This window comes from Symsagittifera roscoffensis, chromosome 3 (assembly GCF_963678635.1).
Source record: "Symsagittifera roscoffensis chromosome 3, txSymRosc1.1, whole genome shotgun sequence".
In the NCBI taxonomy this organism is placed as follows: Eukaryota; Metazoa; Xenacoelomorpha; order Acoela; family Convolutidae; genus Symsagittifera; species Symsagittifera roscoffensis.
This window is the reverse complement of record NC_087064.1, coordinates 42,275,594-42,293,489: the sequence shown is the minus strand read 5'-3', so window position 1 is coordinate 42,293,489 and position 17,896 is coordinate 42,275,594. Positions and strand designations below refer to the sequence as shown.

Here is a 17,896-nt window from a genome sequence, read left to right as displayed (position 1 = left end):
TTCCTTCACTACAGTAAACATTAAAACTTAAAACTCTCTAAGCCCCGGATGGATGGAACCAGTTTAAAACTAGTATTTATTTCCAATTATAATTTTGATGAAACTATCTCTGTAAAGTATTTCTAAATAACCAATCATGATCCATAACTAATACTTAGTAAAAATTGTATAGCTGAAACTATTCATAGTTTCAGCAACAGATAAGAATAAATATAATTCAGCAAACAGTCGTTCTCCTTCAGAACAGTTCCTGATATCTCATCTTACAAATACCAGTATGCACTTGATCTATTGAGACTAGGAGGTATAAGAGTAAGATTAAGATCGGTTTTAGATTAAGAAGTTGCACGAGTTTATCCGGGCGAAAATAAAATAGCGTGACGAATAGACGGTGTACCTTTTCTTAAATTACTCTGAGTGAGCCACCCCGGACATAAACTCACAACCCATTCTAAACATAGTTTTAGATATCTGTTTTAGGTGGAAAAAACTGCTGACGCACTCGAACAGGGGAGAATTTAGAAAGATGGCGGACGCCCCCTCCTCAGGGTTTCAACTCCCAACCGACCCAAAGGGTCCCCCTTCTGGTACTTTTTAAGAAATCCATTTTTGGCCGAACAACTTGAATACATTTTTCCCCAGTTTCAGCAGTCGCACCAAAACGATAGTTTACAAATTTATGTTCCAATTAATTTTTTTAATATTCGATTGTGCGACAACGTGATGATTGTTTTTTGCTCAGGTGAAAAGATAAAAAAAATGAATTCATGAAAACAACAAAATTTATTTTGGTCAGCCAATAACTCTTAGATTGTGATAGAGAAAAAAATTCAAAATTTGAAACCAAATAGAATTTAAGCTGCAAAAGTTTTAAAAAGAAAACCCAAGATAAACTTTTCAATGATTATTTTGAAAGTTTCGAATTCCGAAGAAAAAAATCACGTTTTTAAGCTTAGCCTTTCAATAATTTTTGGGAATACCATTTTTACATATGGATCAATAAGCAGGAGGTTTCTTATAACATAAATCCTCATAAACTAAACTATATTAATTGCTAAACCGAATTTGTCTTTTTGAAATTGAAAATGTTGACAGCGATTATAAAAGATCACCGTTTTCATTAACAAATTTGTTCACTGTGGTAAAAGTTTAGTACCAATTAAGAGCTGGCGCATACATTTTGAAAATCTATTTATTGTCCAGGAAATGCTAAATGAAGCTTCCAAAACTAGTTTTCCTGGAGAAAACTACGTTTTCCTTTTCTAAAGGAGAATTTTTCTTTATGAGACGAGTAAATTTTTTGAACCGGTTTTTCTCGAGACTGGGTAAAATTTTGAAATTTCTTATAGTCTTTTATATATTTGTATTGTATCGCCAGTGATGCGAAGCTCCGCTTCGCCTCTATTATTTTTTGTGGTAGCTGATTTTGTGTTAAAAAATAAAGCACTCCCAAAGACTGAGTGCCTCGGCATTTTCTATAGCCGGAACAGTAATAATGAATTGTTTCCAATCTGCGATTACTAAAGTTTTTTCACGATTACTAGTTTTTGACTTAGACTTAAATAGGTTGAGAGGTCCTCGGATGAGATAGGCTGTTTTGTCCATTTCTCTGTTTTTCATTCTTCCTTACAGATGATGATCTAGAAATCGAAATAGAATCAACACTACTTATTCTATTTATAATTTTGATGATCCCCCGTTAATAAGACTTTCAAAAAAATGGGACTACAATTGACCTATTTGGGATGTTAAAAACGAGTATATGTATTACAATAAATTACAGAAAAGGCAACAAAACTTGTTTAAAATAAGATAAATAATGGCTTATTGAACGAAAAGTGAATGTTTTCCTTCCATAAATAGTTTTGAAGTAGCTTATGATTGAAATGGTCTTGTTACTTCGTGGATGTTCTTATAAAGTGTGTCATCGAACTGTCATTTCGGTTCGAATAACAAAAATTTGGTTTAAGTGATAGGAAACTCCTGTTTTATTTAGTTAAAAGGCCTTTTTTCGTTTCAATTGTTAAAACAAAGAATTTTCGATAAACTGAAATGTTTAAACCCACTCTGAAATATTCGCCAAATCTCTTACTTACGGTTTTATCCAAAGTTTTGGAGTGCACGGTTTTAGGGGTAATTTTGGTGTTTTTCAGAAGTCAATCTTGGGTTATTTAGTTTCGTATTCATTTTTTGCCTTTTTGAGATTTATTTGATAATAGCGGAAGCATATTTTAATTTCATGGTAATGTCTATTTTCCTAGCAGTTCAGTCAATTTGACAAATTAGCGGAAGGCTCATGATGTATCAGAGCGAAATTAGAACATCTGCGAATGAAAAACTGAGGTCATCATAGGAAAATAATCAGCTCGCCCTTGGGTGCGTCTGTTCATTCTGTCACTTGGGTGCTCATATGAAGAGGAGTATCTGAGTTTTCTTCTTTATGCCTAATTTACTGTAACAATCCTATCAAAGTCCCATCTTAATTAAGCGTAATGCATTTGTTTTTTTTTGCGCTTTTAAGATATTTATACAGTATTCTTTACGTGTGAATGATTTCATGTTGTAAGTAAGTGGTTTGAGTGTTCAGTGATGGAATATAAATATGCTTTGTCAATGGTATGAACTTAACAAATTGTTTTTGTTTGATATAAAGTTATTTTAAAGTTCAATTCATTTCCTTTGTTAAAAAGAAGGCAAACTCCACTATCGAATAGCGAAAATGCTAAGTGCACAAAAAACGTGATCGACTTCAAGTTTAGAAAGAAGAGTTTAACTTTCAGCTAAATAAAAAAAATTACTTGCTAATCCAATTTCTCATATTGGGTTATTTTACGCGAAAAAGTATCAATCATAGTTTGGTACAATTTGGTATCAGTCGAAATTTGGTACAAGTCTTTTTTCTGTTTACTTGCGTTCATTGACACTTTTCCAACTTTCATGCGAGACTATGTTCTAATTAGCAAGCGATATCAATTTGGAAGATACTTCTTAGGGTTAAAATCTAGTTTAACAAATTAATTTGAATCGTTTGGCAGCTTGGTTGATTACGTTTGCAATTAGCAAGCGTTGTCAAATTGGAGTATTGATTTTTTTCTGGTTAACAGCTTGTTTAACGAAATTATTCATCGTTTTTCTGATTATGTTTTCTCAGCTTTGTTGACACATCACGAAGTTTTTTGTGCTGTAAGGAGTTTTTATAGTAAATGGTAGTGTTGTGTTTTCGATTTACTCCTGTAATTTGTAAATCAACTAACTCCGTAAATCGGCTTTTAATTCTAATTAATTCCTTTTGTTTTTTGTCGCTCAAAAGCTTTATTCGGATTATATGGATATATCGGCTTCGTGATGTAATTTTGTGTCATTTGAAAGGAAAAACAGTCTTTTTTATTTGCGTTTCCGGAGGTGGTAAAAATTTAGGCTAATAGTACTTTAGAGCTCAATGTTTTTTCATTACAACATTCTTGTTTCAAGTTCAACTGGAGTTAACCCAAGTTTTGCCGGCTTCTTTGACGCTCGATAAATGTGTCTGAAAACTTTTTTCATGCCGGTGGTTGTACTGCTGGTTGAATTTTCCTCAAATTAAAAATCATTCGAGACAACATTTTAAAAGTTTCTTGGCTTTTGTTTCATTTTTTGTCTGCTTGCAATGCTATTTTTCTATTGCGTCGCAAGTGATGCGACGTTCTGCTTGGCGTATGTCTAATAAATTCAAATTACACGATTTTCTCTGTCTCCTTTTGTTTAAAGGTAACGACTATGCCTGGGCGACTAAAAACCTTGATTCGATTCCTGTCAGAAACGGTTTTGTTTTAATTGAAAATATTCAAATTGAAAAAAATAACCCGCCTATCTTATGTCTGCTGATGTTTTTCAGCTTTGCTGACACATCACTGATCTTTTTTGTACTATAAGTTATTTTTGTTGAAAGCATTTCTGATTCATTTCTCTTATTTTTTAAATTTATTGACTCTGACTGGTATAATTTCATTTTTTTTTGCTTGAAAAAATAATTCGGCCTAAGGGGTTTCCGCTTATATATATTATTGGTCTTGTCTCCTAAAAGAGATTGTATTTGTCCATCTGTGTTTCCGAAGGGGAAGGGCGTAAAACTTGAAGCTTTTCTTGATCACATTTTTTTTGTTTTCGGCCCGACGGGCGTTTATCCAAGAATTGTCTGCTCTTGAATGCTCGTGGTGCTAATCGATGAACGCATTGAAAATTATTTAACGACAGTGGTTGTATTTTTGGACGTAATTTGAACATCATTTGAGACAAAATTCGATTTCTGATTTTTTTTTCGATTTAGTGGCTTTCTTTTCATTATCTGTCTGCTAGCTTGCAATGTTATGTTTGTTTAGTACCGCTAATGGTGCGCTCCGCTTCGCCTCTTTTTAAATATTCCCTTAAGTATGCGAGTTATTTCGGTCACCAAAAAGCGAGCATTAATTTTTCAGTTGAAAATGCTCCTGAGACCGGTAACATAACTTGTTCCTATCAAAAAATATAGAAAGGGCCCTGAAAAAAATATTGCTAAATTCCCATGTGGGTTTTTCACCAGATTTCAATATAAAATGCAATGTTTCCAGTGAGCGTTCCCCTTTGGTTATATATGATAATGGCTTAAACGGAGATAGAGGCCGCTAGAAAAATGAATGGGTAAAATAGTTAGAGATTTTTGGATGGTGATTGTCGATTTCCTTAGAGGGGGAGTTACGTCCTTCGACCGCCTAAATCCACTACTGCTGAAGCCGCCTGTTATTTGATCTTAAACTTGCTTCTTTATTGGTAACCTGCAGTGATCTTTTTCTCGAGAATTTCTAAAGTAGATCGATAATTTTACTTCTTTAAAGAAAATAGGGAAAGAAACATAAATTTAAACATTGAAAGTTTGTCGTTTTGGAAGCATTCAACATTAATTATGATCTAGTTTTAATATAGAATTTTGAAAGTTTTCGATCTCATTTCATTTGCAAATTGCTTGAAGTCTTTTGAGAATTGCGGGCTGAGACTGACGTAGATCACTGGCATAATGATGAAATTAAAATTGAACACCGAGTTGCCATAGCGCATAATGATTTCGACCAGTTTTGGTTTGGGCGTCATTATAAACTCTTCACCGTACCCAAAGACGATGACTGTGAGAATTACGCAGGGAAGGAAACATACAATATAGACAGCAGTGATTGTGGCGAAGACTTTAGCGGATCTGACTCTCATGAGCTCCATCTGACTCTTATGTGCTGCTTGCGATTTATTCTCTTTTAATTGAGTTCTGTTCTCTGAACCTGAGTTGGCAGTATTGATAAGTCGTCCACGCGAGTTCTCCATTTGAGAGTCTTTGAGATCCAGCTTCATACCGGCTGCGACTTTTTCTAATTCTGGGCCTTGGATTTTTCCATCGTCCACGGGAGCTGCAACCGGCTTATCAGGGTCATTAGAAGGAGTCAGCGGTTCGATGTTAATCACAGGAACCGAGAGTCCAACAGCCCGATTGCTCTGAGCTTCGACTGCATTCGGGGACTGAAGGTCAGTTGTCTCTGGTCGAATGCTGAGGTGTACACTTCGGTGTCGGGATCTCTTGGCTCGTCGGCTAAGTTCAGAGTAACTGAGAGTGTACAGTATAGTCATGCCGATGAGAATTAGAACGATGATTGAGATATAAACTAGCATGGCTAGACGATCGAAGTGAGTCGCCAAGGTTGAGAAGATGACGGAGACAGCGAGGTTGGAGATAGAAACAGCTATGGCTGTTTTGAAGGTGAATTCGAATCGTGAAGCCACATGACAGATGAGAATGTACCTAAATTTGAAGAATCCTAATGTTCATTTTGTTGAATCATTATGGTCATGGATCACTATAGATGAAGCATTAGAGTCAGTGCTTATTTTCTAAAGCTTCTTAACATGAATGAATATATTTCTTTGCGAATCATCCTACTCTTTTACCGTTGCTCGCAATCAACTTATGGAATTTTTAACGGAACGAAACTTAAGTACCTGTTGACAGCGATTGACAGCATAGCTATAGTTGAGGAGATCTCGAGGAAAAATGTATACCAGAAGACGAAATCACTTTCATTGTCGTTGCAGTTGCCGGCCTCCATTGGAAAAAGAACGATACATGCTAGGAAGCAAATTAGCGCCAGCATAACTATCAGAACGTCTGACGCGTTTCTCGGCACAGCGCTGCGAAGTTTTGTCAAAAGTACGACAGCCACTGTTAGGTTAATTGCCGAGCCGAATATTGCGAGCAAAGCGTAGCAATGTGAGACCACAAAGCATTCAGTCTCATTGAAGTCCAAAAATGTTGTCATCGGAGCTCGATTATAGAGTTTGTTTTGGTTCAAATGAAGTTTCTGATCAATGCTGCTGCTGATGGTAGGTCCTGACATTTTTTCAGCTTTCTCTTGCCAATTAAGGAAATATGGAAGGGATGCTAAAACGGAAAAGGAAGTATTAAAGCGGGTAGTCTAAGTTGAGAAGTCGCAATCGAACAACAGCATAATTGGAATATCAGGATAAATAGGGTGAGTGGTTTTAAATTAGATTGTAGCTTTTTCACTTTTGTTATCGAATCCAGTTTTGCAGGTAACATAAATGAGTGCAAAGAATAAAAATTAGCTTGCAAACTGATAATATTTTTCTTCGATAACAAAAAGGTTGAAAATGGGAATTTGTTTAAAAAAGCGTTGGTATAGATGTAGAAGGAGCCTACATAATTTATGTTTATGTATGAAAGGTGGCGTCCAATCAGTTTGCGCCGATTTGAATTTGGTTACTTCTATTTCCTGCTTCTATGCAGTTTTGCTTGATTTTGTGATTGAACAAAAAACTCGGTTTCACAAGGCGAGAACGAAGGGAATGCAGTTTCTAACGAGCAGTTGATTTGAATCTTGAGTTAAACAAGCATTTGATAACCTTGAATTAACCGTTTCATTTAGCGCCTAAATGCTATTTTTAAGCCCCGATTTTTGACATAAAAGGTGTTCATGAACAGGTAATTGCTAAAAGGAAACAAGGATAGCCGGTTACTGTGCAAGTAGCACAGATTGTTCCGACCAGTGTTAAAAAAGGCAAAAAAAATTTTTTCAATTTGGTGTCGTTTTTTTTCTGAATGTAATGATAAGAGATCTGAAGGAAAAAAATAAATTAGCATATCAAAGTCATAGTAAAAAAGGTCAGTTGGAAATCAGTTTTTTGAATAAACATGACAAAAAAAAATTTTAAAATTTTTTTTCCAGTTATGTTTTTAACTTTCAAGTTTTTGATTCCCAAAATTGCGCTGAAAAACTCCAAAAAATACCTCCACATGAGTAAAACTAAGTTTTCACGGCTTAAATTAAGCTTAAATAAGCTATTGTAAGCCTACACGGTCAACTTATTAGCTCTAAATTAGACCAAAATCAAAAATTTCAAAACGGTTTTTCTCGAAAATATTCTTAATTTTTAAATGTCGACCGAATCACGACTGAAAAGCTGTTCGTTTGTTTTGTTAAAAGAAAGGAAAACTCCAGTATCGAACAGCAAAAGTTTAAAGGTCACAAAAAACGTGATCGAATTTTAGATTCGAAAATTTGATTTTCAGATTTCCCAGCGAAATAAAAATTCTATCTGTTGATTCAGTTTTTCCACATGGGTTTAATTTTATCACAGAAGTGTCAATCATAAATTGGGCTAGACATTCAAAGATCAAAATACAAAAATTGGATCCTTTTCAACTGTCTGTTGGCCAGCCAGGTTTTTGTTTGAAATTTGAGAATTTTTCAAAAAAAAACAACTCAGTGTTTTTTTCTGTTTACTTGCGTTCTGTGACTCGTTTCCAAGTGTTTGTTGGCGATGTTAAATTTATAATCTTTTTCAGAACTAATAATAGCACAATTATAATGTACCAGCAACCACCGCCTCAGCAGAATCCAGGGGGCTACTACCCTCCCCCTGCACAGCCTCGACCAGATCTGTGGGCGTGGTTTAGTGCTGTGGACGTGGACAGGTCGGGTAAAATAAACCCGAGTGAACTTCAGAGGGCGCTCTCAAATGGACAGACTGACTTCAATATTGAGACTGTGCAGATACTCATGAATCTGTTCGACCAGGACCACTCGGGACAGATCACCTATGACGAGTTTGTGAGGCTGTTTGATTTTGTGAACCAGTGGAGGAATACTTTCATGGCGTACGACAGAGATCGGTGAGTTCCATTTCGAGTGGGTTGCTCGAACTGAAAGACGACAATTAAACTATGAAGTAATTCGAAATCCTTTGAAAACCATAGCAACGTTATCAAATGAGGTGTTCTCGTTTGAGGATGTATTCTTTCCTTAAAAGCGTTGTAAATAATGGAATGAAATTATGGAATTGAGAGCAATTTCGTTAAAGAAAGAAAAAGTTTTGATTAATCCATCAGTTCTAACAAAAGGCACACGTACGCTCATAATGTGCTCTTTGAATTGATAAAAAGAACTTGATAAAGAAATTAGGTTGCTGTCCAAGTAGCAGAGAAGATTTTGTCCACAGTTATCGTTGCAAAAGTAGTTCGTCCTATAAATGAAGATGTCATTTTATCCACTCCACTGTTCACTAACGGTGGGTCTGAACAGCAAAGTTTTGACCAGTTTTCCTTGAAGCAGGCTACTTTTTGACATATCTCCGAATTGAGACCAATAGTTTTTTTTAGAAAAGAGCACAATCGGCATTGTACGAAAGTTCTTTGAGGTATATAAGATCGCGAAGACAAAAAAAAACACCCTAAGCCATTGTTCTTTCCCACTCAGAATGAAAACTTAAGGCTTTTTTAAAATGTATGAATCAATCGGAGATTGGAACTGTCTAAATTAAGTGTATATGCGACTTAAAATATTCTTGTTTTCAGATCGGGAAGCATCAACTTCCACGAGTTGAAAACAGCGTTGACCAACTTTGGCTACCGACTGTCGGACAGGTTCTACAACCTGATAATGGTCCGATTCACCACCAGGCCCAAGAATGAAGTCTCATTCGACAACTTCATTCGCGTATGTGTTCTACTGGATAATATTACCAAGAACTTCCAGACATTTGACACGAACAGAAGCGGGTGGATCAACATATCTTTCGAGCAGTTCACAGAAGTGTTTTTCTCTATCGTATAGCCTAATGTTTGATTCATTCTGCTGTATTTAATTAATTGTAGCTACATGTATTTAATTTTTATCTGCTCTGAAAACTCTACGATAATCACAAACACAAGAAGTTTATGTAATCTAAGTTTTGCTTCTGATTCTGATGGTAAAAGTGTTGGCAAAAAAGTTGTGAGAGAGTTTAGGAAAAATCAAAGTAAGTGACCTAAAAGCTAAGACCCATCATATCATCACTAGTAGTGATCTGAAAAACATTTATTTTCATGATCATTCATTGTATTTTACAAAAAAAACGTGTTCAGTAACTAACAACATTATTTTGCAGAGAAAACTGTACATGTTTTAGAATCTCAAGAGTTTTACTTACCTTTTGAACGTCTACGAGCTTGGGTTTGTGATGCTTACACGAATAAGTGCTAATTATACCAATGAACTAATGCTTAAGCCTAAATCAGATTTCTTATCGTGTTTGATTCAGAAAGTGGATAAAGTTATTGCTTTTCTTCTAGTGTGAAAAATTTTGAAGCTGAGCATGAGGCTCTATCAAAATCTGTTTATCGAAGTGTACATAATTTACTTTTGGACCAAATTGCTGATCTACCCTACAGTCTGTCGCTTGCGATATCAGTGATATGTTTTTCGAAGCAGTCAATGCAAAGAAGGAATATGCAAAGGTCAATCTAAGTTTTTCAACTGCATCTTGAGAGAATATCAAAAGGTAACTTTGAGGTCAGTGGAACCCCAAGTGGGAGTTAAAAGCAAATTATCAAAGAAAGGCTTCCATTGTATGAAGTAAACTGTAAGGGTAGAAAGGTGACAGAAAAGAGATATGGTATGGGTATATAGCCCTGCTAACCATTTTGACTTGTGGCTTAGATAATTAATGTAATATTTCTTGTGTGCTCAATTCATAACTTGATCTTAATAAATACATTTTCCTTTTTATAAGCAGACGTTTCAATTAAAACGCGTGGAGAGTGTACCCCAAGAAGTTGCATATGAGTGTACTTTCTGCATAACAGCGGTCTTAAATCTGTTCACAATCATAATTGCTTATTATTGCTTTTTTCGCGGTTTGACTTGTGATTTCTTTTTTAGTTCAGTGCATTTCTATTGTTCGTAGCTTTCGACTTCGTAGCTTTGAGCATAACTTTTTTCAGCCAAGTTTTCGGTTTTTAAGAAGTCCACTACAGTTTTGGTCAGTTGAATGCCACTTATAAAAGGTTGAACGCTCAATAAGTTTTTGATTGTAGTATTCAAGAAACTTGAAGCTGTCGATTTTTTATTGAACAGTTTGTCGCTTAAGTTTGTCAGCTTTAATGCTCTCCGTTTTTAAGAGTAATGCACGTAATGAAGACTCTAATATAAGTCTTGCTGATTTTTTTCACGCTCATTTTTGATTTTTCGCGGTTTGACTTGTGATTTCTTTTTAAGTTCAGTGCATTTCTATTGTTAAACGGAAAGCAAACTCCACTATTGAGCAGGAAAATTGAAACGGTCACGAAAATGGAAATGGAAATTAATTATCAGATTTCCCAGCGAAATAAGAAATATACCTATTGATTCAGTTTTTCCAAATTGGGTTAATTTTGACAAAAAGTGTCCAGCATATATTGTTCTAAAAATTCAAAGAGCTTTCAGGCAATCTAATTTTTTATTCGAAATTCAAAAGTTGAAGTCTCTTGAAAAAACAAGTCAGTTTTTTTTTCAGTTTGCTTGCGTTCATTACTCTTTTTCAACTGTTAGTTGGCTATGTTTTTTATATTTTAACGCAATATTGAAAAAGCTGTGCATTTGATTTTTTTAAAATAAAATGCACAACTTTACAAGAAAATCGTCTGCGTTTAGGTCGCACATTTTTTATTATTTCCAAATTTTGTCGAATAATTTTTTTTGTCCTTTTGATTTTTGTCCTTTGGTTTTTCAAGTTCATTCTATTTTTTTTCATTCGCCAGTCTTTAGCCGTTGTTTAATTCGTTTTGAGAATATCAAATTTGGTGAAATTATTGAAAAGCAGTAAAAATATGCCTCAAATTTTCCTTTTTGTACTGTTTTACTTGATTAACGACTGAAAAGCGGATAGTCTTTAGAGAGTCAACAGCCTGTATTATAATTGTCATTTTGGTTTTGCAAATTTTGATTGCTGTTTTAGGTTGTAATTGATTCAACATTTCTTTTTTTTTCAAAAGTTGCTCAAATTTTCTTCTTTTAATAATTTATAATTCGACCATTTATCCTCCAGGGTTGGGAGTAAAATACGAGCTGTTCAGCTCTAACAGAAAAACCGCTGTATTTTTTTTGTTAAAAAGTACATATTTTTTGGTTATTTTTCTTGTAGGGTTATGGTGCCTCTCCCTCAACCAACGAGCGTAGATCACTATGTTTCCGCAACCCACAAAATTTCGATTGAGAACCGAAATTTTAGCCAAGTCACCATTATCCCAGCCTTTCAAAATCGGGGAAGTGTTTTTTTTGGCTATGTGAAGTGGAAATCGGGGACTGCGAAACTTGTCAGGAGAAAGAAAAAAACTCCGAGTACTCATATTCCGTTTCTTAATTCGAATATAAGAACAATTAGAAGCACGCTTGGCTGGATTTTTCAGTGGTTTGGCTGGGTTCGATTCCCATTTTTTTTTGTAACAGATCATATGAAGGCAATTTAATATCTAACTAGCAAAATCTATGATTAAATTTGCTGAGTCTAATGAGGTGATTGATAGATAAAACCTTCGAACTAAAGTATGTGATTATCCTTGAATCTTTTTCAGGTTTATTAATCCTTTTGGCAAAAGTTCTAGTCAAACAATTTCCATGCATTTCTCCTTACCTAAAACTTTTTTTTAACACGATTAAATAATTGTATGAAGTTCTAGGACTAGCATCCCCCTATCAAGGAATTATTTGACTACCATTGTTCGTTGTGTTTGCTGAATGTACTAGCATCCTTGTTTACTCAAGCAAACAGCTTTCGGTGAAATACTAGTTCAATTTTTTCAAGCTAAATTGCTCAAAAAGTGCTTAATTTGTTCTTTTGTGCTCAATCTTTTCTGTGTTTTATCCGCAATTTTTGCAGCTGTTCTATCAGCTTTATTACAGCGATTGTTTTTTAAAATTAGTTGCTGTGTTAACTCTATAAGGTTGGTTTGATAGTTGGCTCAGGCAGGAAGACGAATGCTCCCTCATCCCGCGTTAAGCGGGACGAAACCCGTAGTCGTATATTTATTTGTTTTTCAAAGCTTTATATATATTTTTGCTATCTTAAAGCTCGTATTTACATTTTTGCTTCGATCTGCGGAATGCAGCCTCGCTGCTGTGTTCAACTATAAATTGAAAAAGTCTTGGGATTTGATCAGTATATATTTCGATGTTTGCTTCCAAACCTAGTAACCTGACATTTTTGCGTGGATTCATTTTTTCGTCTGATACAAATTTTGCGTACTTTTTTAATATAAGCTCAAGTATACTTCACCTCTCAGAAGGTAGGTGCTATATCACCTCACTGATTATGTACCATTATCAGGCTTATAGTTTCTTTAAAACGTTTGTCCTTAAAGTGTCTGCTTTTTATTAACAAAACTGTTGTTTTTATAGTGAGTTTATTAGTATTTTCATAGATTGAGTAGAGTAAGACAATTGAATATAGAGTTTTCAGAATGGAAGAATGTTTTGTATGTTAGAAAAACAGCTGAATGTGTTGACTTGTTTTAAACACTCTGGACTTGCGCAACTGAATTTTTTCCAAAGGTGTGTGACAAACGGTCAGACCGATGTTAATTGTTCTTGAGAAAGATACTGCATTAATGACTAATAGAAAAATACATATAAATCCATAGCGTTAGTTACGGACCGAAAGTCGTCTCATGACATCTCCTGCACTGGGAGAAAGTTCATCTAAAATTTTTTTTTTCAATTACTACCTCTGAAATTAGCGACAGATGGATGACATTTTTGATGACAACTCTAGTGTGTAGAGACTTGACCAGCAAGGCAGATTTGAGTAATTTAACAAAAACCAGTTTTTCTTTGAAATTTTAGACAGTTTGTATAACTTCTTCTTTTGTCCTTATTTTAGACTCTGTTCGTTCCTGGGAACAGTAGCGGACTGCCTGGTCTACTGGTCGGCGTAAACGGTGTTTTTCTCGGTTGTTCGACGTTTTGTTCCGGATCTGAGACCTGATAGTTATCCTTTGACTGCTGACGTTTTTGACAGAATGTGTCAACGAAACCCCAAAGAATCTGGTCGGTTTATTTGGTCTTGCGGATGACCTCGTTGACTCCACCACGCTGCTGTACTTTGAATTGTTCTCCTCCGCTTTCTTCGAAAATGTCCGCCTGACCAGTTTTGAGCTGTTCGTCTGATCCTGTTGACATTTCTGGTTGGTCGTGAGTAATTGTGACCTCAGCCTCCGGGGCTTGCAATTTGTCTATCGAGTCTTTGCTCGAAGATTTGGCTGTTAGGTCCACAATTGTGCCTTTGATTGGGTCACTTAGCTGTCTCGGGTCTGATGAGATTGAAATCTGGTCTAAGGCTATCGTGATTTATTTGGTAAACTTTTACTTTATCGGTAGCCTATGTGCTATCCGTAACCTTCACAAGTTTGAGTTTTGCAGATTTTCAATCTTGCCGATTTTCTTGAAGCTTTTCAAATTGACGTGTTTTGAGTAATTTTCGTTTTAAGGCCACGTTCATTCGTTGTCTATACAACAGAGATTAGAAGGCCCGCCATGTTCTGCGAATTTGCCAGGTTGCTACTCCTTGTAGCCAATTTCTTTGGGAGTTGTATGCTTTGGTGTGGTGGGACACTCCTCTTCATTTGGTACCATTATTTCGCCGCTTTGGCTAAGTATTCCAGCGCATTGTTTAGCTGGCTTTCTTATTTTTATTACCCCACTCCGAACATGGGTTCAGATCTTGTCGATATCTCCGGTCTTTTTGCGGCTCCTCTTGAATCACTTTCGCCTGGTCTCTGCTGTAATCCTGACTGTTTCTATGCTCCCGTGTCAGTAAATCTGTTTCCAGGCCTTGAGCTGAATCATTCGAATTGTTAAGATTCAAACTTGGCAATGAGAACTCAGTGTTCTGTTTTCTCTCTTAGCGCATTTCAAATAGAGATTTTTTGTTTGCGCTATTCTTCGACTCGTTTTCCTGATACCGTCTGTGATCCATTAGAGGGTTGATCTTAGCTTTTTAAATTTTGGATCGATTTGCAGCTCCTAATTTTCTTCCTTTGTTTAAATCGGTCTCCCCACATGTCCTTAACCTCTGTGGTCACCAATTAGAGTGAGGATGTTTTTTATGCCTCTGTTTTTTCCTCACTTGTTCTTTCCTCACTTAGTTTTGCAATGCCCTTATTTGTAATTTAAGATCGTAACAATTGAAAAACTCGGTCTTGTAATTTTAGTTACTGCTATCGACTGGTATTTAGAAAAATATTCTTTATCAGTTGTTGTACATCAGTTCTGTGCTTCGGCTCATGAGCAGATCTTTAAGCGTCGTTGCTTTCTCCTGTTCCCTTGCCAGTTTCACTATGCCGAGCATAGAACGACGAGAAAAATCATTGTCAATCATGAAAATTATACAGTAATGTTTGATACGTTCGACTGTGTAGTTAGGATCGGCTTTGAATGGAACTTTGGCGAATTGCGAAAGTGTAAGCGTTGATGTCTGAAATAAGGTTTGAATCCGTAATTCGTTTTTCTTCATTTTCCAGAGCGAAAGAGTCTCGTTTTCAGCCTTGCCTGGACCTCATGGTAGTTCCAGTTTTGTTTATCTGTGCCTCTACCTGTTTTATTCACCCACTCGCTTGGCTGCCGCTGCGTCCCTCAGTGCCCTGTTGTTTGCTGCTGCTGCATCGTCTGATGCTCCCGGCGCCTCTGGTGTTGGTTACAGGTTGTCTTTTAAAACCGCTGAAGTAGCTAGAGCATCTGGGATATGTTATCCTTAAGGCTGAATGCTAGAAAAAAACTAGCCGACCCGCGTCGCCGACAAGAATGGTGGGTTTACAGATGGTTTTACCCAGAAATATAGAATTACATACAGGTCTGCAAGCAGATTCCATAGATGAATGCAGATTCCATAAAACTATAAATTGCTAGTATACCGTTGCAGTAATCGTTAGTAATCATCAGGGGCGGATTTAGGGAGGGAGCGGGGGGTTGGTGGACGCCCCCCTTAGGTACTTTTTAAGAAATCATTTTTTGGCCGACCGACACTAAAATTTTTCTAAAGGCCCCTTTGGCGCCAATATATACTTACTTTAAGTGGGGAGCGCGCGCCAAAAAAACGCGATTTTTTTGTCAAAGTTTTCCAAAAAGTACCAAAAACAGCTTTTTTGACCTGTTTTTTCAAAAATATGCTTGCGGCGTGGAAAATTTGGCCCAAACAGTGTCTTTTTATTGCTTTTGGAGAGCTCGGAAAATCAATTTGGTCGACCTAAAAAAAAGGTCAACAACATTTTTTGAAAATTCGCCCCTGGTAATCATTAACAGGAAACCAAAAATATATCAAAATTTAAATAGTCTAATTACGAGGTAGTTATTTCGATCCATGATGTGCGTAATGTACTTTCCTTAAAGTGATTTTTTCAAATTATATGAAGTCGCTTGCAGTTTTATCTATACTGCTGCTTGTAGGGCATGGCTGTTGAAGGATTAACCAGCAGAAATGTTAGTTGCAGATTTGTAACTAATTGCCTAGTAAGCTTTTTGAATGCTTTTGCCGAATATGGTAAGTGATGACTAGAATTGTCAAAGTCTAGTTGAAGTTCGCTAAATATAACCATTGACAAAGTGAGGGATAAAATTTTATTTTCCGGCCTACAATAATGATTAAAAGACGGGGCGATGTTTTTTTGCGAAAACGTGCAGACTATGCCACAGGGTACAAACAAAACAAAAATATTAAGTGCCTAACTTGAAATGAACTTTAGTTTACTGTAGAAGGCAGAAGATTTTGCAACATATGACATTTGTGCAATAACCTCTCTATGTTATTGTTGCGTTTTTAAACAAGCCACTCAGTCAAGGTTAAGCTGATATCACATCCTTTTTCAAAACGTTCAGGGGTTGCGCTTCGGCCGAATGCCGCATCAAATCGACAGTATAAGACTGATTGTAAGTTTTCTCTATTAAGTTGATCAAATCATGAATCTGGTTTATGATAAACTACAGAAAAGTTTCATTCGTTGAGTTCATTTATTAGTTATTTTGCCTTTGTCTAATGTTTAGAAACTAGCATTGATTTTTTGTTCATCTTAAAGTTTTATTTTGAGGAAGCTTTTTTCTTCCATGTTTTCTGTTTCTCAGTTTTCTATCAGTTTTTGTCTCATCTTTTAGACAAATTGAATGGTTGCTTACTATGACATGGTTGAATATAAAAATGACGATTCTTTGTGACGTAATCAGGACAGGAAAAGGTTTGAGATAAGCAGTTATTTGAGTGCCTTAGCCAATTTTCCATTTCTTTTACAGCTTTCGCATTTGCACTACTTTTAGAGCTTTCGCATAAAGGTAATCCGAATTTAAAAGGGGTCAATAAAAAACGGGTAAACATTTTTCTTTTTAGGTTTTCTTTGCGTCAGAAAATGTATCGTAAAGTTGCATTTGTCATTTTGTAGCGGACCGCGTCGGAAAACCGATGTATTGGAAAATGGCGATATACACCAGACCGAAAAGTGAAAGTTCGGTTAGCAGTGGAGAATTTATAGGCGTATTTAAAAACGCGGAAAAATGAGCTAGTTCTTCCAGAAGAATCATACAACAGTTCAATGCCAAAACCTCTTTAAGAAATATATACATTTAAAAAAATATTTAATACACTAATAGTAACTAATATGTTCATGGTAATGTCGTATAACTCAATAATATGGGACGTTCCAAACTCCATGAATGTAACAGTAGACTCTTTAATAGTGAAATAGCTTAGTAGTTAATAAATTAAATTGTTCTTTGCAACCATCCAAAAAGTTTTCGATTTATTGCGTTTGTAAGTCGGATATGCCGGATACCTTACTTTTTTGTGGTAACTTATTTAGACATGTGTTACATCATTCATTAGATTGGTGAATTTCTTTGGTGTGTTTTTCCTACACACGGCGCAATTTTACTTTAATCAAACAACGCTCAAGGACGTGACGTATTAAAAAAAGTTTTCAGTCGGATTTCGACGAGAACATAAACTGTGTTGATACCATTTTTTTTGCTATTTTTGTCTTCAATTGATCTCGACGAGTTCGTTCTCGGTTTTACCTAAACTTAACATATGCAAATGTGTTTGGATGGTACTAAACTCTTGTTTTTTCTCTGTAAACAACTGGTGTAGCAGAAACTTTTGTCACGTGGTGCAGGCCTGGTTATTTCTAGCATTCATGAACTTAGTCAGACATTTTTATTTGTCAGCAGTTTCAAGTGACAGTTCCTCCTTAGTGCAATGAGTGATTCAGCGCCTGCTTGAGGTTTCGAATTTCTGGGGTTCGGGTCTCGACTCAACTTTTTTCTTTTATATCATTTTATTTATATATGGCTAGCTCATCCCAATATATTAAAAAACGGACACTTAAAAAAGTTTCAGACACTTTATATACAAGGTGCAAAGGATGTATTCGAAGTTTTCTTCAATAGACATTGTAATTTGACGATAGCTTTTTTTATGATTTGATTTTTACTAGTTTCGAGGGTAACAATGATGTAGTAACTTTTAACAATGGTTTTAATTTGAATTTTACTCAGTTTAAGTAGCAGAACAATGATGTATATTATAAGAATGGTCTCATTTTGAAGTT

At 35.7% G+C, this 17,896-nt stretch overlaps 2 protein-coding genes across 3 annotated transcripts in view; one reads left to right on the top strand and one right to left on the bottom strand.

Moving 5' to 3' along the window:
- The window catches only part of LOC134842598 (programmed cell death protein 6-like), a 61,197-nt gene extending 51,150 nt beyond the window's left edge, over nt 1-10,047 (top strand). For both annotated transcript variants that reach the window (XM_063859015.1, XM_063859014.1), the window contains exons 3-4: nt 7,862-8,188; nt 8,870-10,047. In XM_063859015.1, coding sequence (XP_063715085.1) covers nt 7,862-8,188; nt 8,870-9,128 — 586 coding nt within the window. In that variant the 3' untranslated portion in view covers nt 9,129-10,047. The remainder of the gene's footprint in view (nt 1-7,861; nt 8,189-8,869) is intronic.
- Nucleotides 4,930-6,826, bottom strand: LOC134842917 (uncharacterized). Its single transcript, XM_063859446.1, has 2 exons — nt 5,998-6,826; nt 4,930-5,800 (listed from the first exon to the last, which is right to left on the bottom strand). Exons 1-2 carry the CDS (start codon nt 6,390-6,392, stop codon nt 4,930-4,932), a joined length of 1,266 nt encoding a protein of 421 aa, XP_063715516.1. The 5' UTR covers nt 6,393-6,826.
- Nucleotides 10,048-17,896: the final 7,849 nt, after the last annotated feature.

Bases quoted from the DNA above. Each gene is read 5' to 3' on its own strand.
- LOC134842917 (XM_063859446.1), bottom strand. From the start codon at position 6,392: ATGTCAGGACCTACCATCAGCAGCAGCATTGATCAGAAACTTCATTTG. The intron at 5,801-5,997 runs GTACTTAAGTTT...CTTCAAATTTAG, and splicing joins CTGTCAATCGCTGTCAACAG to GTACATTCTCATCTGTCATG.